We start from the raw sequence: 24,900 nt of genomic DNA, 5'->3' as shown, positions 1-24,900 counted from the left end.
CCAGGGTCCTTTTTGTGTGTGGTGCTCTGTGCCGTCCCCTGCAGCATCCCCCGAGGGGGGCTGCTCCCCGCCGTGGGGGCCCTCTCCTGCTCCTTCGGAAACGTCTCGGGGCCGAGCGGCTCGTCCCTTACATTATTGATGCCGTCGTGAGCCCCGCCGGTTGGGTTACAGCCGGAGCCCAGGCGCCAGCACCGCTCTGCCAAAGGTGCTGCAGCAGGCAGGGGACAGCTGCCGCCGCGCTGCGCCGGGGCTGCCGTCCTGCCCCCCAGCGCCATGCCAAGGGGGGCGCTGCCAGCGGCCGAGGGAGCCGGGCACAGGCCTCAGCAAACCCAGGCACAGGTAAATACCCACCCGGGGCAGGCTGCGGGGTTGGGAGCCAGACGGTGCGCTGGGACCTGCCTTGTGCCCGCGCAGGGTGTCAGCTCCCAGGGCCCCGGCGGGGCCAGAGCATGAGTCCCTGTCGCTGCTGGGATGGCTGGCAAGAAGGGGGAGCCCAAAAAGGATGCAGAGGCCAAAGGGAAGGGAGGCAAAGGGAAAGGGAAGAAGGGCAAGAAGGAGGAGCCCACCGAGTCAGAGGAGACCTCGGATACGGAGCTGCTGAAGGCAGAGGAGGGCGAGGAGACAGAGGTGGTGGAGGAAGAAAAGAAGGAGGAGGAGCTGCAGCCAGCTGTGGAGGAGCCAGCTGCAGAAGAGCCAGCTGTGGAAGAGCCCAAGAAGGGGAAGGGGAAGGAAAAGAAGGGGGGGCTCAAGGGGGTGGTAGTGAAGAAACCAGGCCAAGGGAAGAAGGTGCAGCTGGAAGCAGAGGAAGGGGAAGGCGAGAGCGATGCTGCACCAACCAAGAAGAACATAAAGGGCCCCTCTAAGCTGCTAACAGGACTAACAGGCAACAATGCCAAGAAGAAGAAAGGGGCCAAGGACCAGCCCAAAGCACCTGCAGAGCCCGTTCCCACTGAGGAGGAGGAAGAGCAGGCAGTGGAGGAGGAACCAGCGCCAAAGGCCCGGACGAAGCAGAACCTCCGCAGTGCCTCGAAGCTCTTCCTGGGCTTCAAGAAGCTGGGGCTGCCGCGGCCCAAGAAGGGGCAGTTCAAGAACACCTCCCGCTTCTTCTGGGGGCTGCAGAAGCACAGCACCAAGAGGAAGAAGAAGAAGAAAAACAAGGCGGTGCTCAAGTCCACCTCCAACCTGATGGTTCGCTTCAAGCAGGTGGGCAAGAAGCGGAAGGAGGCAGCTGCCAGCTCCCCGCCGTCGAAGCCATCCTTGCTGCTGCGGCGGGGCGGGCAGGAGGCCGAGAACGGAGAATCCCTCTTCCGACGGCGCCCCGAGAGGAAATTCAAGCCCCGGGCGCGGGTGCTGAGCAAGGCGGCCGCCGCCACGGGCTGGCTGGCCAGGAAGGTGCTCTCCCGGCGCGGGAGGCTGACCGGAGGAGGCCGGGCGACTGACGCGGCCTGGCTCTCCCGTATCGGTGCCAGGAAGCTGCCGTTCCCCGCGGAAGACGAGATCCTCAGGCACCGGGCCAACATGAAGCATATCCCTGTCAGCAGCAGGCTCTCGGCCCCCGGCAGCGTGCGCCAGAGCCAGAAGCGGCAGGGCAGCATGGCGCGGCGCCCGTCCCGCCGCGGCTCCCAGCGCGCCCCGGCGGAGCCGCCCGCGCCACGCTACGGCTGGGCCGAGCAGGATGGAGCCCACGGCCGCCGGGACGGAGCCTATGGCTCCCGCCGCGGGTACGCCAAGAAGGAAGATGGAGCCTACGGCCCCCGGCGTGGCTATGCTGAGGAGGAAGGCTCCTACGGCCCATGGCACGGCTATGCCGAGGAGGAGGATGGAGACTATGGCCCCCAAAATGGCTACTCTGAGGAGGAGGAAGGCTACGTCCAAAGTCCAGCCTACTCGGCAGGGTATGGCTTCGAGGACACTGGGCCGACCCCCTACAGTGACTACCCTGGCTATGAGACTGAGGAGGATTACGACTTCTATGGGGGCGGCTGGGAGGAGGACGACCCCCCGGGGCACCCCTATGGCTACATGAACCACGAAGATGAGGAACCGCTCGGGGGCAGGTCCTCCCTTGCCCTCTACGACCCTTACAGCAGTGACCCGGAGTATGGTGAGGAGGCAGCGAGGCCCTTTGGCTATGGGGGGGACCCCTACGAGGACTTTGAGGAGCCCCTTGCTGGGGAGTACCTGGGAGATGGGTACCCCGAGCATCGCATCCAGTACAGCGAAGGGGGGTGGGCACCACACGCCCAGTCCTCATGCAACCCCTATGCCCTGGGCCTGGAGGAGATCGCTGAGGCTGAGGAGCCTGAGGAGTGGGAGGAAGAGGCGGAGGAGGAGGGAGAGTATCCTTTTTCCGTCCTCAATCCCTCCTCCCTCCGGGGCATGCGGGAGACGCTCTCCTCCAAGCTCTCCCTCAACAGGAAATTCAGGCTCTTCCCCCGACCCCAGGTTAAGCTTTTTGGCAGAGACCGCCTGGATGTCCCCCTCCTGCCGTCTCCCCACCTGCCCGCTGGTCATGACGAGGATGACTACGATGAGTACGAGCCACCAGGGGCGGGAGCAGCCCCCAGCCCCGCGGCACCCCTAGGACGCCGGGTTTCGGCAGCGCGGGCGTTTGGGAGCCCTTTGGGGCAATTCCTCCAGCGCTCCCTCTCCCAGCCCTCCAGCAGCCCCCTACGCACCCCCCAGCCCTCTTACAGACGCTCTGGCCGCGACCCCCAGCCAAGAGCATCTCCAGCCAGGGACCCCTCCCCACCTCCCCGGCAACCATCGCTCCGTAACCCCTTCGCCAACCCTGGCCGCTCCTCGTCGCCGCCGCCAGCCCGGCAGCGCCCCGGCAGCATGCGGGGCGAGGGGCTGCGGCGATCCCCCTCCCTCGGGGACAGCTTCCAGCGGTTTGCCCTCGAACCACGAAACCCTGCACCGGCTGCCCCCCGCTCGGCGGGGCCGGTGGGCAGGCGTTTAGGGGTGCCCACATCAGGGTCAGGGAGACCCTTTTCTCCGCGGCCATCACGGCGGAGCAGCCCCCCCGGGCTGCCACTCCCTCAGGCCTGGCCCCGGCTTCCCGAGCCCCCCACCAAGGCAGTGAAGCCATTACAGAGGAACCCCTTCCTGACACCGGCATCGCGCCCTGGCAGCCGTCGCCTTGGCCACCCTGGTCCCTCGTGGGATGAGGAGCTGTCCCCCTGGCAGGGTGCCTCGCGGGGTCCCACCGGAGTGCCCCCTCCGCCTAGCTCTGCTCCTGGCACGCCCAAAACCTTCATCCAGCGCATCGGGAAGCCCCTTGCTGGGATGACCCCGCACTCCCCCGCGGCGAGGCCATCTCCAGCCGAAACGGGGGGACGCAGCCCCTCCCTGAGGCGCTCCGTGGGGAAATCCTTGGCTTCGCTGATTGTGGGGAGCATGGCCTCTGCCAAAGCCCCTCCACCCTCACCACCCACCCGCCATCCCTCCACCCGCTCGCCCTCCTCACCCCCACGCCCCTCCCTACGGGACGGGAGCACCCGCAGACCCCCGAGCCCACCGGCGGGGCGCCGGGGCTGGGCTGACACCGGGCGCCCCATCCTCTCCTCGATCCGACGCGGCAACCGCAGCCCCTCACCGCAGCGCCGTGCCGCTTTCCCAGCACCCCACAGCCGAGCCCCCGGCTCTCCAGCTGCCCCCCGCCCCAGCATCCGTGCCCTGGGTCCTGTGGAGGCCATGGAGGGTGACGGGGTGGCCGGGGAGGAGGGCGCGGGACGCTACGCGGTGGTGACGCCGCAGGTGCAGAGGTTGGGCTCCTTCCGGAGGGCGTCCCGCATGTACAAGCAGCACTGGTCCAAGCAGCACGTCGTGCGGGTGCGGGAGATGCCCGACACCTGGACGACCGAGCAGGGTCTTCTCCGGCAGCCCACCCAGCGTGGCAGCCGGCGGTGGGCGAGCCAGAGAGGAGTCGACATCAGCCGGTACTTGTGCCAGCGCTCGCCAGCGAGCAGTGCCTGGCGGGACAGGCACCCCTGGGCGGACAGGTACCTGGGCACCAAAGAGCCCTGGCGCAGCAAGGTAATGCCAGCGGGGAGATCACCGTGGGTGGCAGTGATGGGACAGAGCTGGGGGGCGAGACAGCAGCTGGAGGGATGGGGATGGCACATTGGGGATGGCATGCTGGGGATGGCTGCTGGCTCACTGGGGCACAAAGCTGCCAGTGCTGGGGGGTGTGCAGTGCTCACGGTGGGGGGTAAGTGGCTGTGGGTGCACTGAGTGCTGGGGAGGGGAATTGCTTTGGGGAGCAGGCTGTAGGGGGAGGGTGGCAGCCCGTTGTGTGTTCCCCCCATGCATGGCCCCTTTGGGGACACTTGACTCTGGTGTATGGAAATGCTGAGACCTGATCTGTGGCAGGGGCAGGCGCAGGTGGCATGCTGACCTGGCAGGTGTCTGCTTTCCTGCCCACCGCCTGGCTGCCTGCCAGCTTGGGCTCCTGTGTGCCACCCGCTCGGTGCCACCTCTGTGCATGGCTGTGAGGAGCAGCCTCCAGCCCCATGGCCTCCACCACAGACCCCTTCTACCAGCTCCCCCAGACGTGCCAGCCTTGCCCTGGAATCCCCATTGCCCACTCCTTTCAAGCTCCTGTGGGGGTACAGGTGACCTGTGGAGTGTTGCAGTGGGGATGGCACAGCCACCTTTGCCTGTTTTGCCCTCCCCACAGCAAATGGGACCAGAGCTTTTTGGGGTCAGCCTTTCCTGAGACAGGCCCCAAGGACACCCTGGCAGTTCCATGTCCCCCTTGGTGGCTCCATATCCTTATTTCCAGCCCCTGCTGCTTTCCCTGATAAATGACACTTGCCAGGGGACCTGTCATGCTTGCCCAAGATCCCTGGCTGTGAGCTCTGGTTTGGAGACACAGATTGTGGGTTTGGGGTGGCAGTGGTGGTTGGGTGGGATGTTGGAAGGTGTTGGCACTGCCCTGCCTTGATGAAGCTGGCTGGATTGCTCCCTGCAGATGCAGTCACTGTGCAGCCTGCCCGTCATGCGGTACCATGAGCCAAAAGAAGAGGATGGGCTGGAGGACATGACCCAGCTGGAGTGAGTGTCCCCATCCCTTTCACCACCCACTGTGACCCAGCACCACAGGACCTGATGAGGCTGCAACACCTCTGTGCCCCCCACTGCTCCCATCCCATCTGAACATGGGGACCTCTTCAGCCTCCCAGGGCCGGAGGTGCTGGGGACAGGCTCAGGGGTGGCAGCCGTCTCCTGTCCCCCTGCTGCCCCCTAACGCAGCCTCTGCTCCGTGACAGGGACCTCCAGGAGGCCGCAGTGCTCAGCAACATCCGGACGCGCTTCGAGCGGCAGCTCATCTATGTAAGCTTAGGGGTGGCTGGCATCCCTCAGGTGCCCTGAGTCAGGGTCTTCAGGGCAGTCATGGCCTTCCAAGAGCTTACAGCCCCAAACCTCCCACTCCCACAGACCTACATCGGCAGCATCCTGGTGTCGGTGAACCCCTACCGGCTGTACAACATCTACGGCACCGAGCAGGTGCTGCAGTACGAAAGCAGAGCCCTGGGCGAGAACCCCCCGTGAGTACTGGGGTGTCACAGCTTGAGGGGGCAGGGTCGTCCCACCCACACACCATCACCCACCCCTGGGTCCTACAGCACCTCTCAGGCAGTCCCAGACCCCCAGGGACCCTCAGCCACAAGATGTTGGTGTGGTGCAGTGATGCTGGGGGTGAAATGAGCAGCCCTGTGCCCCTACGGTGTAGCCTCCCCACCCCACCTCTCCTTCCCCCCACCCCACCTCTCCTTCCCCCCTCCCCAGGCACCTCTTTGCCATCGCCAGCGTCGCCTACTCCAAAGTGATGGATGCCAAACACAACCAGTGCATTGTCATCAGGTGAGACGTGGCTGGCCTCAGGTGTGGCCCCCCCAGGACAGCCCCTACTCGCCACTGACCTAATTGCTGGTGGCAGGGTGCTGCTGCCAGCCTGGCCCAGCCATGGGGCTGGTGGGTGTCTCTGGGGATGGGGTGCTAGGTGTGTTTGGGGTGGCACATGTTGCCTGCTCAGCTGGTGATGGCCCTGGCTATGTCCCTGCCCTGTGTTTCAGTGGGGAGAGTGGCTCAGGGAAGACTGAAGCCACCAAGCTGATCCTGCGCTTCCTGGCAGCCGTCAGCCAGAAACGCAGCAGTGCCCCACAGGTAGGCTGCTGCCCTGGGGACATCCCTCCCCTTCCCCTAGGGCATTTGTCCCAACATGCTGCACAACTCTCCATCCCCTGCTCACACTCTCTCCTTGTCCTCATGCTTCCCCTCGGGCCATGGCAGATAGAGGTACTGAGAGGGATATGTGGGCTGGGACAGTCAAGGGTGGCATCACGGTGGCATCTCTGTCATGTCACCCCAGCCACAGGGGCACAGGGGGCAGAAGCTTGGTGCTTGCATGTGCATGGAGTTCTTGTGCCCTCCAGCATCCTTGTGCCATCTGGCTGTGGCACACACTTTGAATTTTGGCACCCATGGGTGTCTGTGTGTGGCAGGAGGTGGCAATGAGGGTGGCATGGGTGGTAATGTCGTGAAGGGAGTCTCCCTGTCAGGGGGACTGCCTGTGTGGTGCTGGAGTGTCCAAGCTGACTCCTTGGCTCTCCCCATTGCCACGGCAGATTCTGGAGGCGACCCCCCTGCTGGAATCCTTTGGCAATGCCAAGACTGTGAGGAATGACAATTCCAGCAGGTTTGGGAAGTTCGTGGAAATCTTCCTGGACGAGTAAGTAATGCTGAGCAATGCCCACAGGTGCTGGTCCTCACCCACTCTGTGTGTCCCCTCCCCTGTCCCAGGGCTGCCCAACCCAGCTCCCAGTCTCACTCTCCTTGCCCCTTGGTTCTGAAGTGAAACAGCCATGGGGAGACTTGTGGGGACAAACTTTGGTGGAGCAAAGGCAATGTTACCTGAGGACCCTGCAGTGTTTGCTGTCTCTGGGGTAGGGGCAGGGATGCTGTGCCCTGGCTAGCACCCTGCCTGCTCCTGGTCTCTGTCTCTGCATTACCCTGGGGTTCAGCAGCTCCAGCCCTTGCTTAGGAGCTGGGTGTGGGCACCTCTGCCTGGCCATGCATCCATGGTGAGAAGCACCAGGGGTCCTTCCTGCTAAGGGCATCACTGGGACAGGAATAGGCATTGTGGGGGTGGCACAGCCCCAGCCCTTGCCCAGGTTGCCAACCAGGTGCCCAATCTCACCCCTGCAGTGGCCTGATCTGCGGTGCCATAACCTCGCAGTACCTGCTGGAGAAGTCCCGTGTGGTCTTCCAGGTGGGTGGTGAGGGGGGGTCCTCAGCTCTGCCCCCCACCACGCTGCCCCCTTCACCACCCCAGCTCAGTCCTCTGCTCTCTAGGCCAAGACTGAGCGCAACTACCACATCTTCTACGAGATGCTGGCGGGGCTGCCCGCCCAGCAGCGCCAGCGCTACTTCCTGCAAGGCGCCGAGACCTACTACTACCTGAACCAGGTAGCCCGGCGCCTGCCGGCCTCCCCTCGGCTGCGTGCCGGGAGCCTGAGCCCTCCTGGAAACCACCTGCGGATGGGGAAGGGTGCTCAGGCCAGGGTGTCCTCCCAGCGCCCCTGGGTACACACTGATGGCACCGATGGGGATCGTTCCAGGGTGGGAACTGTGAGATTCCGGGCAAGGACGATGCGGAGGACTTCCATCGGCTGCTCAACACCATGGAGGTGCTGAGCTTCACTGTGGAGGAGCAGAACAGCATCTTCAGGATCCTCTCCTCTGTTCTCCACTTGGGCAACGTCTACTTTGAAAAATATGAGGTACCCCAAGCCAAGCCATGCTCTTTGGGCCTGGTTTGGGGTGCAGTGGATTGGGTGGCACCACAGCCCCTCCCCCACCCCCCGTGTCCCACAGACAGACTGCCAGGAGATTGCCACCGTGGTGAGCGCCTCCGAGATCCTGACTGTGGCTGAGCTGCTGCAGGTGTCCCCGGAGGGCCTCCAGAAAGCCATCACCTTCAAGGTGACGGTGAGTGCAGAGGGGCTACAGACAGGGAGAAGGGTTCCCAGTGCCTGGAGGCCACAGCAGCGTTGCTAAAGCTCCATCTCACCACTGGTTTCATGCTCCTCAAACAGGAAACGCAACGGGAGAAGATTTTTACCCCCCTGACTGTTGAAAGTGCTGTGGATGCCAGGTAGAGGGAAGTGGGGGCTGTACAGTGGTGGGTGTCTGGTCCCCAGTCCTCAGGGGCAGGGTGAAAGATGAGATACCAGGCACAGATAAGACTCTTGGGTGGTTAAAACTGAAGCCTCAAAGGCTGCCCTGATCACAGTGTGTGGCTGTGATGGCTTCTGGCTGCAGTGGATTCTGGCTGTGATGGGTTCTGGCTCTGGTGGGAAGGATGCTCTGTTCACAGTGCAGGGCTGTGATGGGTTCTGGCTCTGGTGGGGGGGATGTGTGCCATGCTATACCATGCTGGAACTCCAGGGCTTTGCTTGTCTCACCCCTTTCCAGGGATGCTATTGCCAAGACCCTCTACTCCCTGCTCTTTGGCTGGCTCACAGACCGCATCAACAAGCTGGTGTACCCACGGCAGGAGGCCCTCTCCATCGCCATCCTGGACATCTATGGCTTTGAGGTGAGCAGGATCCATCCCAGCTCCATCCCTGCATCTGCCAGCACCTAGGGCTGTGGGGTCTCAAGTTCTAGGACCTCTTCTTCTTGCAGGACCTCAGCTTCAATAGCTTTGAGCAACTATGCATCAACTATGCCAACGAGTACCTGCAGTTCTTCTTCAACAAGATCGTTTTCCAGGAGGAGCAGGTGGGCTAGGGAGTGGTGCTGGGCTCTGTCCTGTACCAAGCACTGCTGTGGGGCTGGGAATGTGCAGCTAACTGAGTGCTGGCCTCACAGGAGGAGTACATCCGGGAGCAGATTGAGTGGAAGGAGATCCCCTTCAGTGACAACCTGCCCTGCATCGACCTCATCTCCCAGAAGCCCTACGGCATCCTCCGCATCCTCGATGACCAGAGCTGCTTCCCCCAGGTGAGAGGCTGCCCAGTATTGGGATGAGGAGGATGACAGCACCAAATGTTCGTCGTGCCCAGGGTGATGCTCTGGCCCAGGCCTGCTCTGACCCTGGGCTGTCCTGGACAACCTGGGAGAGCCCCTGTGTTTCTCCAGGCTGGACAAGCTCCAGCAGGTCCCAGGCTGGTGCAGCTTCCCCCAAGAGACTTGTTTTTGTAGGAATCACTTCCTAGATGCCTTGTAAAAGAGGGAAGGGTGGTTGTACCTTCTCTGTTGATGGGAAACTGAGGCACAGAGCAGCAGATGCCCATGGCCATACAGCTGCTGGGTGGTAGAGCTGAGAACAGGGTCTGGCCAGTTGTCCAGGCATCCCCATCCCAGTGCCTGCACCTCTGGGGCTGCTGAACTGCCTGGCCCAGGTCTCACATCCACATCCATCCCTAGGCCACCGACCACACCTTCCTCCAGAAGTGTCATTACCACCATGGGACAAACCCCCTGTACACCAAGCCAAAGATGCCCCTCCCTGAGTTCACCATCAAGCACTATGCAGGGAAGGTGACCTACCAGGTATGTGGCAATGAGACATCCACCTAGTGTTTTAAGGAGGGTGAAAGAGGAGGTTTATGGGGTTGATCCTGCATCAGAGGGTCTGGCTGGGGAACTCCTATCCCAGCCTGGAGCTGCTCTCCTCCCCATGCCATACCATCAGACTTTACACCAGAAGGTTTTTCTCTTTGCCAGGTTCACAAGTTCTTGGATAAAAACTATGACCAGGTCCGTCAGGATGTGCTGGACCTGTTCCTCAGCAGCAGGACCAAGGTAGGGCCCTGCCTGATCTCACTTCTGCTGGGGGGCACCAGACATGGATAGCTCCCATCCATACTTGATGCTTTTCATGTCCTCAAGCATGTTCCCCTGTGGCTGCTGAAGCCCAGGAGAACAAGGAGCAGAGGATGCCTCCATTTCCACTCTGTGCTCTCTTCCTGTGAGGTCCACTGGGCTTTGACCCTGGAGCATTGGCACAAGTGGGCATGTGGGCTGCTCTTGTGCTTCCACATCCCCATTGCCATCTCCATCTGGGGAATCCAGCTGCAAATAGAGAATTCCACTTGCTCAGGGCTGGGAAGAGAAGCCAGGACTGCTGTACCATCCTGGGCATCTTCCTTCTCCCTAACCCTTTCTGTCTCCCCAAGGTGGTGGCCAACCTCTTCTTCGGCCATGCCCAGGTTTTGGCCCGGCAGAGGAGCCTGGTCAGGAGGAGCAGCACCAGGACCCGGCGGTACAAGGCCCCCACCGTGGCAGCCCGGTTCCAGCAGTCGCTCCTGGAGCTGGTGGAAAAGATGGAGAGGTCAGGATGGGCAGGGTGGGCAGCCAGGCCATACCCTGGGCTGGTGGGAGCAGGGTGACAGCTGGAGCCATGCCTGGGGTGGCCAGGCTGGCTTTGTCCCCTGTGCCCTGTGGCTAGTGGCATCTCTCCAATGTAGGTGCAACCCTTTCTTCGTGCGCTGCATCAAACCCAACAACAAGAAGGTGAGAGCTGGCCTGGGGCTCTGCTGCCCGTGGCTGTGTTGCCAACCCTCACTGGCAGAGGGAGCATGGTGGGCAGGTGTCTGCCTGCATGGCCATGAAACACTTCCCTCCATCTCCTCACCAGGAGCCAGGGCTCTTCGAGGCTGACCTGGTCAGCAGCCAGCTGCGGTACTCAGGGATCCTAGAGACCATCCGCATCCGCAAGGAAGGCTTCCCCATCCGGATCCCCTTCCTCGTCTTCATAGACAGGTGCCTGGGGGCCTGTGGGTTGGGAGGAGAGGTGAGGAGAGGGCACATCTTGGTGAGGAGAGGGCACAGAGCTCGTGGGTGTTTTGGGGGGCAGCATTTTCTCCTGTGTTTGCCCCATTGGGAACTCCCTGCTCTGGTGCACAGCACCGGGAGAAGCTGCTTCCCCAGCAGTGGTGCCACGGGGAGGGGCTGTGCAGTGCTGGTGGGGTCCCACGCAGTGACGGTGCCGTGGGCTCGCCCAGGTACCGCTGCCTTGTTGACATGTGGTCCAGCATCATTCCCAACGGGGCCAACTGCGTGGAGATGCTGAGGAATCTCTGCCCCGTCGACCCCGGCATGTACTATGTCGGCGTCACCAAGGTACCACCCTGGGCAGGCGATGCCATGGGAGAGGACGGCTGAGGCGGGGGGGCTCACGGTGTCGTCCCGCTTCCCAGCTCTTCCTGAAGGAGCAGCTGTACCAGGCGCTGGAGGGCAAGCGGTCCCGTGCCCACCACCTGGCCGCGCTCACGCTCCAGCGCTACGCCCGCACCTTCTTCATCAAGCGACGCTTCCGCTCCCTCCGCCGGAAGATCGTCCTCCTGCAGACCCGGGCGCGGGGCTACCTAGCCAGGTGGGGGTCCTAGGGAGGTGGTGGGTGGCCAGTGGTGGGTGGCAGAGGATGACAGGTGCCCTCCTGCAGGCAGCGGTACCGGCGCATGCGGCGCACGCTCATCAAGTTCAGGTCGCTGGTGCACATCTACGTGAACCGTCGGCGGTACCTCAAGGTGAGGTGGGGCTGGCACACACCAGAGGGGTCCAGGGTGCCCACTCCCACCCTGCTGCATGCTCAGTGATGGGTCTGCAGAGAAGCACGCCAAGCCCCTGAGCCCCACCAGACCTCATCCCCATCATCTCTTCCGTGCCCCGTGTCACCTCTTTGGGGTGAAAACCTGGCGATGCTGGGCAGGGCAGGGGGAGGCAGGAGCAGCCCAGAGAAGTCCTGCTGCCTCCAGGTCTCCCTCCCAGTGGGGGGGCTCAGTGTGGCTGCTCTGCTTGCAGAGGAAGGAGGATGCCCGCCGGCGGGCAGAGGAGGAGAAGGAGAGGGTGAAGCAGGTAAGAGGGGGGAGCGGGGTGGTACTGGTGGGAGCCCACACCCTGTCACTCTCCTCTCTTCCCTGCCATGTGCTCGCCCATCCCCGTGCTGCCAGCCAAGGCACCCGCGGGTGCTGGGGCAGAGAGCAGTGTGGTGAGGGGGTGCGACCCTGCGCTGCGCCGGCAGGAGCTGACAAGGAGAGAGGTGGTGGACGTCACCCACCTGGAGATCCCAGCAGAGCTGATGGGGCTGCTGGAGGCTGCTGTAGGTGAGCAGGTCCTGCACGGCTACCAGCATCACTCCCAGCCCCTTGTCCCCGTCCCCACGGTCATGCCGTAGCTGCCCGCTGTGCCGTAGCCTCCCGGGGGGTGAACGACGGCTGCGTGGTTCTCGTGCCGCCGCCGCCGCTGATACCCGACTCGCAGCTCACCCTCCCGCTCGACATCAACGACTACCCCATGGCCAAGTACGTGCGGGTCCACTTCCAGGTAAGGTGGGCACCGCGGCCCAGCCACCGTGGCCCAGGTTTTGGGGAGTCCTCGGCACCCCGCTCGTGGCTGCATGGTTAGGTTCAGGGTCCCTGCCGCGGCTCCCCATCCACACCCTCCCACCGGGCTCTGCCCCGGCTTCGGCCCCGGGGGTGCCATGGGGTGTGAGAGGGGCTGGACGCGGGGTGGCTGTGGTGCTGCAGGGAGCTGGCTGCCGCCTCCCTCCCTCTCCGCGGGTTCCTGTCGTCTCCAGAAGCCGGGGGAACCCCGCTGAGGTTGTTGGAGAGAGACCCGCCGAGCCCTGCTGGACGCCCGACGCGGGGTAGATCCGAAAACGCTGGGGCGGGACACCAGGTCGCTTTGCTCCCGGGACCCCAGCCCCAGCTCTGGTCGCTTTGTTCCCTTCCTCCTCCTCTTCACCCTCTGTTTTTGCCATGTGTTTCCCAGTCCCTGGCATCCTGGAGGGCACTGGGGCTGGATTCTGCTCTGCAGGTGCCTGCATCTCTGGTGCTGCCAGCACAGCCTGACCCCCATCCCTTCCCCACTGCCCCATCCTGCCCCCCAACCCTTTTGCAGCCCCATAGTCCCCATCCAGCATCAACACCATGCTCAGGACTATAGGGCTGGTTCCTCATGGCCTGAGGCTGTCCCAGGGGCCCAGGTAGCCACGGGTGCTGGTGTGACCACAGGAACCAGCGTTCGGGATGCTGACAGCCCCGCTGACGGCCCCACTCACCCGGCTGGATGAGGATCTGTGCCATGAGGCACTCAGCGTCTTCCAGCTGGTAGGTGAGATGGCACAGGGCCCAGCACCCTGGTCCTCTACCTGCTCCATGCCCAGGGCTGGAGGGAGGACCTTGCTGTCCCCATCGCAGATCCTGCGGTTCATGGGGGACCCAGGGCTGGGCGGCGCACAGGAGACCCTCTTTGGCAACTACATCGTGCAGAAGGGGCTGTCAGTGCCAGGGCTGCGGGACGAGCTCCTGGCACAAGCTGCCAACCAGGTCTGGCGTAACACCAACGTCAACAACGAGGAGCGGGGCTGGCTGCTGCTGGCCGCCTGCCTCAGTGCCTTTGCCCCCTCTGCTGCCTTCGACAAGTACCTGCTCAAGTGAGCCGGGGCTGGGGGCTGGGGCTGGGAATGGCTGGGAACCTCGGGGATAGCCTGGCACTCGTGTCTGGGGATGCTGCTGGGGCACACTGCCTGGCATGTGTGTCTGAGGATGCTGTCCAGGTCCTACCGGGCCCCTCCAGTTCCATTTGGGCCAGCCTGGCACACATACCCAGGGACTGTGCTCAAATTTCTCCAGGATCCCTTGGGCTGTCTTGGTAGATATGCCAAGGATGCTGCCCAGATCCTGCTAGGATGCTTTGAGGTCCCTCCATGGTTCCTGGGCCCAGCCTGGCACACACGCCCAAGATACTGCCCAGATCCTTCCAGGGATACTCTCAGTCCTTCTACAGTGCCAGCCTGGCATGTGCCAGGGATGTTGCCCGGCTTCCTCCTGCAGCATCCTCTCTTCCCCGCAGGTTTGTCTCTGACTACGCCTTTGCTGGCTACAAGCCGGTGTGCCAGCGCAAGCTGATGCAGGCCATGGCACGCTCACAGCTGGGCACCGCCGCCGCCCGCACCTTCCCGCCCTCGCTGCTGGAGTGGACGGCGAACCGGCGGCAAGCCAGCATGGCACTGGACCTCCACTGCTTCAATGGTGCGGGGCTGGGGGCACAGAGGGAGCGAGGCTCAGTCCCAGTTTGGCCACCCTGCCACTCCTGCCCGTGACAGTCGCCGCCTGTCCCTCCCCAGGTGACCAGTTCTCCTGCCCTGTCCACTCCTGGAGCACAGGCGAGGACCTGGCGGGGGATGTCCTGAAGCACAGGTACCCATCAGCCTGACACCCTCCCACCCAGCGCTCAAGCGTGGGGCACAGCAGCACACTGGGGCCATTTTGGGTGACCCCAAGATCTGGAAGCTGGAATCCCCACCTTATGGGCAGGGTGTGCCTGCAGAGCCAGGGCATCACTGCCAGCCTATGCCCATCCTCAGCATCCTGCTGTTGGCAGGGGGCTGGTGGAGGGCTGGCGTGGCTGGACTGTGGCCATGAAGGCAGGTGCCCAGTGGGCTGAGCTGGCTGGCCACGACTATGTCCTGGACCTCATCTCCGACCTGGAGCTGCTGCGAGGCTTCCCCAAGCAGAAGTCCTGCTTCCTCGTCGCGAGGGAGGGGGCTGAGAGACACAGCAGGGACAGCCGGGCGTAGGTACCCGGGCAGGGATGGCAGGAGAGCACCAGCACTAGGCTGGAGGGGTGCTGGCAGAGGCATGGGTCGAGATCCTGGGAGGGAATCTGGCTCACACTGGGTGTTCAGTGAGGATGTCCTCTCCTCAGGATGCTGGGACATGGTTTTGATTTGGATGAAGTGCCTCCTCCCCCAGCTGTGAAAGCCCCCACGCTGCCATCCACCGAGCCCTATCACCCCCACGGTAGGGCATCATCCCACACAACCCCCTGGAGCTGCTGCTGGTGAAGCTCTGCCATGCTGGTGAGGCCCCACCACCACAGCTCATCCCTCCTTGTCTTCCAGCAGAGGGGGAATTTGGAGAGCCACGCACCCAGAAGGGTCTGGACCGATACCTGGACAGCCTCTTTGACCCTGTGCTCTCCTATGGCAATGGGGTGAGAGGAGCAATCCACTGCCCGAGGCAGAGGGGGTCCAGCATTTTGGGGGTATAGGTGGCTTGGCCTGCATCCCCTGATGCCTGTCCCCCAGGAGCTGGAGAAGCCAGCTGCCATCTCACAGAGGATGAAAGGAGGAGGCGGCGTGGGAGGTGGGGGCAGTGGTGGTGCCACCCAGCGGAGCGCCCCCCCGGACACACGTCAGCCAAGGGGTGAGAGCCCTGAGCATCCTGCAGCCCAACCTAGCTCCCTGCCTTGTTTTCCCAACCTGATCCTTGGTCCTTGGTGTGAGGGACACCCCGGTACCCAGCATCCTGCACCCAGCGCCAGTGTGGGGCTGCAGGATGCTGAGCTCTCCCCCTTTGCTCTCATAGGTGCAGAGCCAGCCCCGTCCCCGCAGCCACCTCAGTCCCTGGTCAGTGGGGCAGGACCGGGAGGCCCAAGCCCTGCCCAGCCTCTGCTGTGGCGCAGCTCCCCCGGGATGTGGGGGCAGCTAGCGGGGGCCGGGTGCTCACGGCGCGGTGACCCTTGCAGGGCAGAGCAGCGGAGCGGACACCGGCGCGCCCCGCCCAGCCCCGGCCCTACTCGCAGAAACCTGGTAAGGGGTCCCCAGTGCCAGGAGGTGGCACTGGGGGCTGGTGGCACCAAACTGTGCCCAAGGTGTGGGGGCAGCGGCCAGGCCCCACATCCACGTGCTTGGCCCCGCAGCGCCCGTGGGCCGGCAGTGGCCGGGCGAGCTGGTGCGGAATTCCCGGCTCAACTCGGAGCACTTCCCGCGGCCCACGCATGACATCCGCAACATCATCCGGCAGTGCCAGCCTGCCCCACGCGGCTCCCAGCCCCCCAGGTACCCACCCCAGCCCTCAGGCAGCGCCGCAGGCATCTCTTCTCTGCAGGTGCCAGCCCTGATGCCAGGGTGCAGGCGGTGCCAGGATGCAGGAGATGCCAGGGTGAGGAGGATGCTGGGGTGTAGATGATGCAGGGGTGCAGGTGATGCCAGCATGCAGGAGAGGACAAGGTGCAGGTGATACCAGGGTACAGGTGATGCTGTGGGGCAGGTGGTGTCAGGGGGAAGGTTCATCCACACGATCCTTGGGGTCCCTTCCAACCTGTGTGATTCTGGGATACAGGCAATGCCAATGCCAGTGTGTAGATGATGCTGGGGTGCAGGTGATGCTGGGGGTCCAGGCAATGTCAGGATGGAAGTGATGCCAGGGTAGAGATGATGCCAGGGTGTTGCAGGTGATGTGTGGTGCTGTCTCTGCAGCAAGCTCTTTGGGAAGAAGCTGGACCCCCATGAGGAAGCCATGCAGATACTGAAGGAGCAGCTCTCGTCAGCCCAGGTGCCAGCAGCTGGGGTACGAATGCAGCCACCACATGTCCCCCATGCCAGGCTTGGGGGAGCCACCAGCCCTGGCCACAGCATGCTCTCTGCTTGCAGGGGCCCAAGGAGCTGGTGGCCACAGTGAAGCCGGTCACCAGCAGCAGGTACCAGCTGCGAGCACCGTCAGGGCATCTGGCAGCCACGAGGCCCCCAGGTATCACATGGCAGCACTGTGGCATTGGGGTGGCCAGAGGAGAGTGGGGTACCTCTTCCTCCCAGCTGGCACTGGGTGGTGCTTAATGCAGCCAGGAGCATATTCAGCCGCAGAGCATCCTCATAGGACAGCCTTTGTGCCCTGCTAAACCCTCCCTGCCCCACTGCTGGCCCCCTCGTGCCTCAGTTTCCCGGCATGGGGAGGGGCTGTTGGTGGTCCCCTCCCCAGGGACACGCAGGGCCTCCTGTCCCTTTGCAGTCTCTGTCTCCCGGGAGCTGCCAGCCGAGGGCCAGCAGGTCCAGACCCAGCTGCACCGGAGCTGCAGCGAGGACTTCTACACCTACCACAACGTGCCCTGGAGAATCTACATCCGCAAAGAGGTGTGGGGTGGGGCACACGGGGACAGGAGGCTGTCACAGTGCTCTTTGATGAGCCAGGGCCCTGTGGAGTGGGTGGTGCTGGGGGTGCCACACCGCTTTCCCTCCTGGCAGGTTTTCTACCCCAAGGACAGCATCAACAACCCACTGCTGCTTGACCTCATCTTCCGGCAGGTAAGGCACCAAGCTAGCCCCAGAGCCCCTCTGAAGGTGCCCCAGGAGCTGGGGTATCTTCCCTGCCCTGGCTGCCCCACTGCTCCTTCCCCTTCTCCAGATCTTCAGTGACACCCTCTCCGACACCTGCATCCGGATCAGCCAGGAGGAGAGGCTCCGCCTGAAATCCCTCTTTGGTACCCTGCATCCCTGTGTCCTGCTACTCCTAGGCTGTGCCTCACACCTTGGAGGGGCCCAAATCAGAGGGTCTCACACCCCCAGCCACTCCTAGACACTCACCAGGGGATATTTCTCCCCACAGCTGAAAACAAACTGGACTCTTTCAGCCCCGTGGCCACTGAGAGTGTCAAGAGGGAGATCATCGCCGCGGCCAGGGACGGCTGTGAGGTTTATTTCTCTCGCCTCTTCCCTGCCACGGTGAGGGTCTGGCCACAGAGCAGGTCCATGTGAGGGGCACCACTGCCTTGTGTCCCCCTAGCTGAGGCAGTGTCCTGGCCCACAGGGCAGCGTGGGCACAGGCGTGCAGATTCTGGCCGTGTCCCACACTGGCGTCAAGCTGCTGCGGCTGGTGAAGGGCACCAACGTTGCCGGGGAGCAGCTGCGGGTGCTGCGGGCATACAGGTAGGGGCGAGGAGCCCAGGTGGTGGGGCTGGGATGGGTGCTGTGAGTGTTGTGTGTTTCAGCCTGCCCTCACCCTGCCCCAGCTACACCGACGTGCTGTTCGTGACCACCCCGTCCAGGAACATGCTGGAGTTCAACCTACGCAGCGAGAAGCTCATCCTCTTCTCCCCCAAAGCCCCCCAGGTCAAGGCCATGGTCGACCACTTCATCACAGAGCTCAGGAAGGTGTGGGGGGGCTGCTTGGGACATGTCCTGGAGGCTGGACTCCGCCTGTGTGTCCACGTTTGGCAGGGTTGGGGGTAGGCAGTGGAGGGCACCCTGTAAATGGGACCATGCCTGGGGTGAGGAGGAGTTGAAGAGAGACAGCCTGGAGCGGTCCAGTGGCTGCGGGGTGCTTGAAGTCCCTGTGCTGCTTGGGGTGTGGGAGTGCGTGGGTGCACAAACTGTGCCAGTCCCCCTTGTGTCCAGGACTCCCAGTACGTGGTGGCTGTGAGGAACTACAGCCCAGAGGACAGGAGGCAGCTCAGCTTCCACAAAGGGGACATCATTCACCTGCAGCCACTGAAGCATCATGAGAGAGGTGAACAGCACTCCACAGTCCCCCCTGCCCAAAACCCTTCAAGTGAGGGGCACAGGGATGGCGGGACTGGTGGCTTCACTGGCCTCAGAGATCCCCATGCCCTGGCCTTACATCCTGTGATGCCCCATGGCCCCGTGATGTCCTCACAGACCACTACTATGGCTGCGTGGTCCGCAAGAAGGTGATGTACCTGGAGGAGCTGAAGACAGGCACCCAGGATTTTGGTGAGTGCCACACTGTCCCTCTTGTGTCCCCAGTGTGTGTACACTACCCTGAGCTGTGTCCCCTCCTGCTGGGGCAACAGGTGGGATCCTGCCCCCCTCACCACTCAGCAGGATGGTTTGGGCTCGTTTTGGCATAGACCCAATGCAGGAGGATGCTGCCCTGCAGTTCCCACCCTGGGTGGCACTGGGTGCTGCCCCACACTGCTGCAGACAGAGGGCTTTTTGCTCTCTGGGCTGTGCCTTCACCTCAAGCAATGCCAAACTGCAGCCATTTCCACCCCAAATCCACAGCCAGACTCCTCCCCCTGAGCCTGCTTGGGATGCTGGGGCAGGACAGATGCTTGTTTGGGGGGGACGCCCAGGACTGTCAGCCTGGGACCATCCCCACCCTCTGCCTGGTGCAGGGTGGAAGTTCGGGGCCATCCATGGCAGGTCAGGGCTCTTCCCCAGTGAGTTTGTGCAGCCCGTGGCAGCTCCTGACTTCGTCCATTTGCCCGCGGAGAGGAAGGAGGAGCCCAGGGACAAGCAGGGCAAGGTGGCAGCTTCGGCGGCCGTGGCTGCGGCCGTGGCCTCCACCGCCGTGGCCCAGCAGCTGGACCGGAAAACCGAGGTGGGTGCTGGCTCTGGGGCTGTTGCCAGCGTGGGGCCAGCTGTGCCCAGTGCCCATTGCCCCGCTCTGCAGGTGTCCTCTTCCAGCACCACCTTGGCGGAGGGTCCGGAGGGAGCTGGTGGTGAGCAGCTGGCAGTGGGAGCAGGCACCTGCCCCATGCTGGCCTTCGCCCAGCAGTATTTCCGTGTGGCACGGCACGGGGCCATGTGAGTGTCCAGCAGTGGGAGAGGGACACCCCGTGGCAGGGATGCCCCTGCCCACTTGTCCCCTTGTCCCTCCTGCAGGGACTCCTGCGGGACCAAGGACAAAGTGCTGGAGATGTTGACGTTCACCAAGGTATGGAGAACAAAGTTCCTTTGGGGTGCCTCTGCCCTGCCCCCCAGGGTCCTGGTATGCTCAGGATCTCCCCTTCCACCTCCATCCCATCCCTCTGGATGTCCCTGGAAGCTGACCCTCTCCCCCTTCAGATCCCTATCCAGGAGTCGCTCATTGAATTTGTGGATGGTGGCATCAGCAAGCTGGCCACTGAGGCATTCCAGGGTAGGTGGAGGGGCACAAGCACCTTGTCCCCCTGCCCTACAGCAATCCCCACCTTTGGAGAAGGCAGTTGGGGTGGTCCTGGTGGTCTTCAGCTTCTCTGGTCCCATTGCCCCTGTGCCCAGATGTTGCCCCAAGTCAAAGGAGCATGTCCTTGGGGAGGGGACAGGCTGAGCTGGCTCACCTGTGGCTTTGCTGTCCCCAGCTGTGATGAAGTTCATGGGTGACTACCCTCCACGGGGGCACACGGAGCTGGACACCATCTGCACCATCCTCAAGGTAAATCCCCCCCTGGGGCGCTGAGTCCTGGGGGTGGCCTGGGCAGGAGGGTGGCAGCCGGGTGGCAGCTGTGCCTGTCCCCCAGCTGTGTGCAGAGCACGAGGTGCTGCGGGACGAGCTGTACTGCCAGGTCATCAAGCAGGTCACCAACAACACCAGCTCCAAGCCGTGAGTCCCTGCACTGACCCCACACTGCCCGCTCCAGCCGGGGTACCAGAGGCTGGCACCAGGGACAGTTGTGTCCCTGGCTGGGCTGAGCTGAGCTGCTCAAAGGTGGAGGGAGACCTAGGGACCCCACCCTTGAAGCAGGCTGCATTGCTCCCTGCCGTGATGGGTGCTTAGCCCTGGCTCTTCCTGGCAGGGACAGCTGCCAGAAGGGCTGGAGGCTCCTCTACATCCTTGCTGCCTACTACAAGTGCTCCGAGGTGCTCCGGCCCTTCCTCCTCACCTTCCTGCAGAACGCCAGCAGCCGCCCGGAGCTGCCTTTCCAGGGTGGGTGCTGGGTGCAGGGTGGGGAAGGTCACCCACCACGGTCACACCAGGAGCCAGAGGTGCTTTAGCAGAGCCAACATCCCGGCTCAGCCCCATCCTGGCTCAGCCCCGTCCCTCACCCTGCTCTCTGTCCCCGCCAGGCATCGCCAAAGCCTGTGAGCAAAACCTGCGGAAAACCTTCCAGTTCGGAGGCCGCAGCCTCTTCCCCAGCAGCATGGAGCTGAGGGCCATGGTGGTGAGGCTGAGTGCTTCTGGGTGCCTACAGGGCACAGGGCAGGTCTGATGCCAGCTTGAGATTCCCCCTGGAGGTTTTGGATCCCCACCCCATGGGCTTGGAACATTGCCATGGGGCTGAGCTGATGGCCCCCTGCTGGGGGTGGGTCTGTGCTCTTTTGGGGGATCTGCTCTCCAGGGGCATAGCTTTGGGGGTCCCTTTCAGGGGTATCCCAGTGGAGAAGCAGCTCTGTGCACGTGGGGTGGGGGGACTATGGGTCACCCAGGCAGGATGAGCAAGATGCAGGATGATCCCCATGGAATAGTTTGGGGAGCTGGGGTGTCCTTTGGGGTGTTGCTGTGAGCAGGCAGCCCCTGCCGCACCCCAGCGTGTCCCTACCGCGCAGGCCGGGCGCAGTGCCAAGCGCCAGCTCTTCCTCCTGCCTGGAGGCATCGAGAGGCACCTCAAGATCAAGACCTGCTCGGTGAGTTGGAGGGGTCAACAGATTTGGTGTACCCCTGGCTCCTGGTGACCCCCTGGCTGCAGGCACTCTGAGGGTGCAGATGCCTTGCCCCTGAGTTGGGGACTTTGTTCTCTGGGAAAGGGAGACCCCTCTTCTTGGTGGGGGTGGGGGGTGGTGTTACATGGCACGAGGCCCAATGCAGGACCAGTTAGTGGCCCTGAGAGTAGCACGGGGATGTGGCATCGCCCCAGCTGCCCGTCCCCATGCCCAGGTGGCTCTGGATGTGATCGAGGAGCTGTGCTGCGAGATGGGGCTGCAGCAGCCCGAGGCTCTCGACGAGTACATCCTCTTTGTGGTGACCGAGAGAGGTGAGGGGTTGGTGGGGCCAGGGTGGCCGTGCCACACAGGTGGTGGGCACGCTGAAGCTTCCTGGGTGGCACAGGGCAGAGCGTGCGGCCGCTGACCCGCCGCGAATACGTCCTGGACGTGGCCGCCGAGACGGAGCGCAGGGACAGCAACTACACCTTCTGGTGCCGCCGTGTGGTCTGGAGCCAGCCCCTCAAGTTCGACAACGAGCTCTACGTCACCGTCCACTACAACCAGGTCTGGCCACCCTGCCAGGCTACCCCTGGCACCGCCTCCACACCACGCCCTCGAAGCGTGCCCTGGCCCCAAGCCGTGTGGCTGTGTTCCGTCCCCTCCCAGGTTCTCCCTGACTACCTCAAGGGGCTCTTCACCGTCCTGCCGCCGGCGAGGCCAGCAGAGCAGCACTTCCCACACGTGGCCAAGCTGGCTGCCCTCCAGCACCGAGCCAAGGACCACTACCACCCCCCCACCACGTATGGCCCGCGGTGGGGGACGTCCCATGGGGGGTGGGACCCGCTGGCCAGCGCTGACCTCGGGCTCCTTGCAGGAGGGAGATGCAGGACTACATCCCCCCGCAGCTCTTCCGCCTGCTGAAAGCCCAGTCCTGGCTCCACATGGTGACCCAGCACATGCAGCAAGCCCAGGCCCTCAGTGCCCACCAGGCCAGGGCACAGTTCCTGGGTGAGTGGGCACAGGGTGGGCAGGTGATGGGAACAGGGAGGTGATGCTGCTGGGGATGCAGTGCTAATGAGGACAGAGTGCTAATGAGGATGTGCTGCTGCTGGGGATGTGATGCTGCTGGTGAGGGGTCTGGAGCACAGCCCAGGGAGGAGAGGCTGAGGGAGCTGGGGTTGTTTAGCCTGGAGGAGGCTCAGGGGAGACCTCATTGCTCTCTACAACTACCTGCAGGGAGGTTGTAGCCAGGTGGGGGTTGGTCTCTTCTCCCAGGCAACCAGCACCAGAACAAGAGGACACAGTCTCAAGCTGTGCAGGTGAAATTTAGGCTTGATCTTAGAATGAAGTTCTCTACAGACAGAGAGATTTCCCTTTGGAACTGGCTGCCCAGGGAGGTGGTGGAGTCAATGTCCCTGGAGGCATTTAAGAAAAGCCTGGATGAGGCACTCAGTGCCATGGTCTGGTTGATTAGTCAGGGTTGGGTGATCAGTTGGACTTGATGATCTTGGATGTCTCTTCCAACCTGGTTGGTTCTGTGCATAGTCAAATTCACAGGATGCTGCTGGAGGGGCGATGGTGCTGGGGATGTGATGCTGATTGTGTCCTCCTAATGAGGACAGAATGCTAATGAGGATGCAAAGCTGCTGAGGATGTGGTGCTGCCCAGGAGGCGATGCTGCCAGGGATGTGATGTCAACAAAGATGAGATGCTGGCTGGGATATGCTGCTGCTGAGTGGCATCTCTGTGGGGAGAACCCTAATGGCCTGGCCCAAAGCCTGGGGTGCTGCAGGGCCAGCAAGATGGGTCAGCATCCCTGGAGGTGTTTAAGAAAAGCCTGGGTGAGGCCCTCAGTGCCACGCTCTGGTTGATTAGATAGGGTTGGGTGAGGTCTCTTCCAGCCTGGTTGATTCTGTGTGATTCTGTATGATCTAGAATCAGAATTGGTTTGGTTGAAGAGCTCTTTCAGATCATCAAATCCAACCTTTAACCCAGCACTGCCAGGTCACTGTTAAACCACATCCCTCAGCACCACACATCCATGGCTCTTCAATCCCTCCAGGGATGGAGACTCCTCCACTGCTCTGGGTAGCCTGAGCCAGGGCTTGACAACCCTTCCAGGGAAGAAATTGTTCCTCATGTCTAACCTAAACCAGCCCTGGCACAACTGGAAGCCATTTGCTCTTGTCCCATCACTTGTTCCTTGGGATTCTGGAATAATTTCAATGTTCATGACCTTGTCCCCCACCCTGCAGGGCTGCTGAGTGCCTACCCCATGTTTGGCTCATCCTTCTTCTACATCCAGAGCTGCAGCAACAATGCCATCGTCTCACCCTGCATCCTGGCTGTCAACCAGAACGGCCTCACCTTCCTCAGCAAGGACACCCATGTAGGTGGGGGGCTCATGGTCCTGTGGGTACCGTGTTTGCCCTGCTCTTTCTGCAGGGACAGAGCCAGGTGGCCCCAGGAGATGTGATGGCAGATGAGAGGTGATGTCCCTCTCTGCAGGGGACGGGATGCCCAGGTCTGGCCCCAGCAGGCCACCTGTGCAGTGGGGCTGCATAGCTGGCCCCCATACTGCTCTCATCAGCAGCTACTCTGGTCCTCAGTCCCCTTACTGGTGTTCCCGGGGTATGTGGACCCTCTTCCCCACCCATCCCCCTCCAGGAGCCCATAGCCAAGTTCTCACTGAAGGAGATTCAGTCAACACGGACACAGCGACCCACAGCCGGGTCCAGCTCCCCCTATGTGGAGATCACACTGGGTGACCTCCTGGCGCAGAGCATCACCCAGCTCCAGCTGGAGCAGGTAGGGGACACTCTGGGGGGGATTCTGGGGGTGTCCTGCTGGGATTTCCTGGGTGGTGATACAGCACGTCCCCCTTGGCAGGGTCTGGAGCTGTGCCGTGTGGTGGCCGCGCACATGGAGATGCTGCTGGGCGCTCGGGAGAAGAGGCTTACGCTGCCGCCCAGTGAGATCACTCTGCTCTGAGCCCACCGGGACCCCGCCATGGACCCCTGCCACCGGCGACAGAGGATCCCAGGATGTCCCCTGCCGGGCAGCCACCGCCCCCCCTGTCCCCTCGCTGTTGTACTTGGGGTTTTATACACAGCCATGAGCCCGGACTGACTCGGCATCCATGGTTTTGTGCTGCGCTCAGTGCTGCGGAGGGCTGCCCCAGTTCTCCCCTCCTCGTGCCTCAGTTTCCTGCATCCCCAGTCCTCAGTCTCCCCGGTTCCCTCAGTTTCTCTCGCGTCTCCCTCTCCCCATGGTCCCGCGGGTCCCTTTCCCCCACGCACCAGCCTCCCCCAGCCATGTCCCTCGCTCCGCCGCCGGCAGTCCCGGCGGTTGCCCGGTGTCGGGATCGCAGCTCCCCCGGGTGCCCCCCTCCCTCGCCAGCTGTCTCGCTCCTCCTGCCCGCCAGGGGGCAGTCGCGCCCTTGCTGCGTGCCCACAGGCACCCCAGCGGACACCCCAACTTTTCACTCGTGAGGCCCCCGCGCCGCCCGCCCAATGAGCCGCCGGCTCGGGCCGCTCGCGCCTGCTACTTCGACCAATCAGTGCCGAGCCGGCAGGCGGGGCATGGCGGCGCTGCCGGTAGCCGTTACGGCGCGGGGCGGCGGGCGGAAGTGGCGGCGGGGGCCGGGCCGGGGCGGAGCAGCCGTACGTACGTGCGTGCGAAGGGGCGGGGCCGGGAGGGGGGGCGGTGGCGGCGGCCGCGGTGGCGCGTGCGCGGCGGGG

General features: G+C 63.2%; 1 protein-coding gene across 1 annotated transcript; it reads left to right on the top strand.

Moving 5' to 3' along the window:
• The first annotated feature begins 389 nt into the window (after positions 1-389).
• On the top strand, positions 390-24,279 carry MYO15A (myosin XVA). The gene is made up of 63 exons (XM_068147385.1): positions 390-4,038; positions 4,976-5,058; positions 5,274-5,337; positions 5,443-5,552; positions 5,794-5,868; positions 6,081-6,171; positions 6,633-6,736; positions 7,213-7,276; positions 7,360-7,473; positions 7,626-7,787; positions 7,882-7,995; positions 8,103-8,161; positions 8,482-8,605; positions 8,695-8,790; positions 8,881-9,012; positions 9,439-9,564; positions 9,739-9,816; positions 10,191-10,345; positions 10,482-10,527; positions 10,652-10,776; positions 11,019-11,136; positions 11,214-11,389; positions 11,459-11,543; positions 11,818-11,871; positions 12,038-12,119; positions 12,209-12,339; positions 13,029-13,124; positions 13,215-13,450; positions 13,870-14,048; positions 14,144-14,216; positions 14,401-14,592; positions 14,725-14,819; positions 14,921-15,012; positions 15,107-15,224; positions 15,387-15,427; positions 15,547-15,610; positions 15,721-15,859; positions 16,280-16,370; positions 16,454-16,550; positions 16,809-16,930; positions 17,042-17,101; positions 17,202-17,277; positions 17,403-17,518; positions 17,604-17,722; positions 17,806-17,947; positions 18,191-18,302; positions 18,452-18,526; positions 18,931-19,136; positions 19,209-19,342; positions 19,421-19,472; positions 19,604-19,676; positions 19,879-19,952; positions 20,038-20,120; positions 20,314-20,444; positions 20,585-20,679; positions 21,065-21,142; positions 21,393-21,489; positions 21,564-21,724; positions 21,827-21,960; positions 22,035-22,168; positions 23,416-23,549; positions 23,828-23,968; positions 24,050-24,279. The coding sequence occupies exons 1-63, from the start codon at positions 472-474 to the stop codon at positions 24,149-24,151; spliced, it is 10,299 nt and encodes a 3,432-aa protein (XP_068003486.1). The 5' UTR covers positions 390-471; the 3' UTR covers positions 24,152-24,279.
• Positions 24,280-24,900: the final 621 nt, after the last annotated feature.

The sequence above is a fragment of the Melanerpes formicivorus genome, unplaced genomic scaffold, assembly GCF_026170545.1.
Source record: "Melanerpes formicivorus ecotype bairdi unplaced genomic scaffold, bMelFor1.0.p_v2 SCAF_14, whole genome shotgun sequence".
Lineage (NCBI taxonomy): Eukaryota > Metazoa > Chordata > Aves > Piciformes > Picidae > Melanerpes > Melanerpes formicivorus.
Note: the sequence above shows the minus strand (reverse complement) of the source record. Positions and strands in the feature narration are given on the sequence as shown.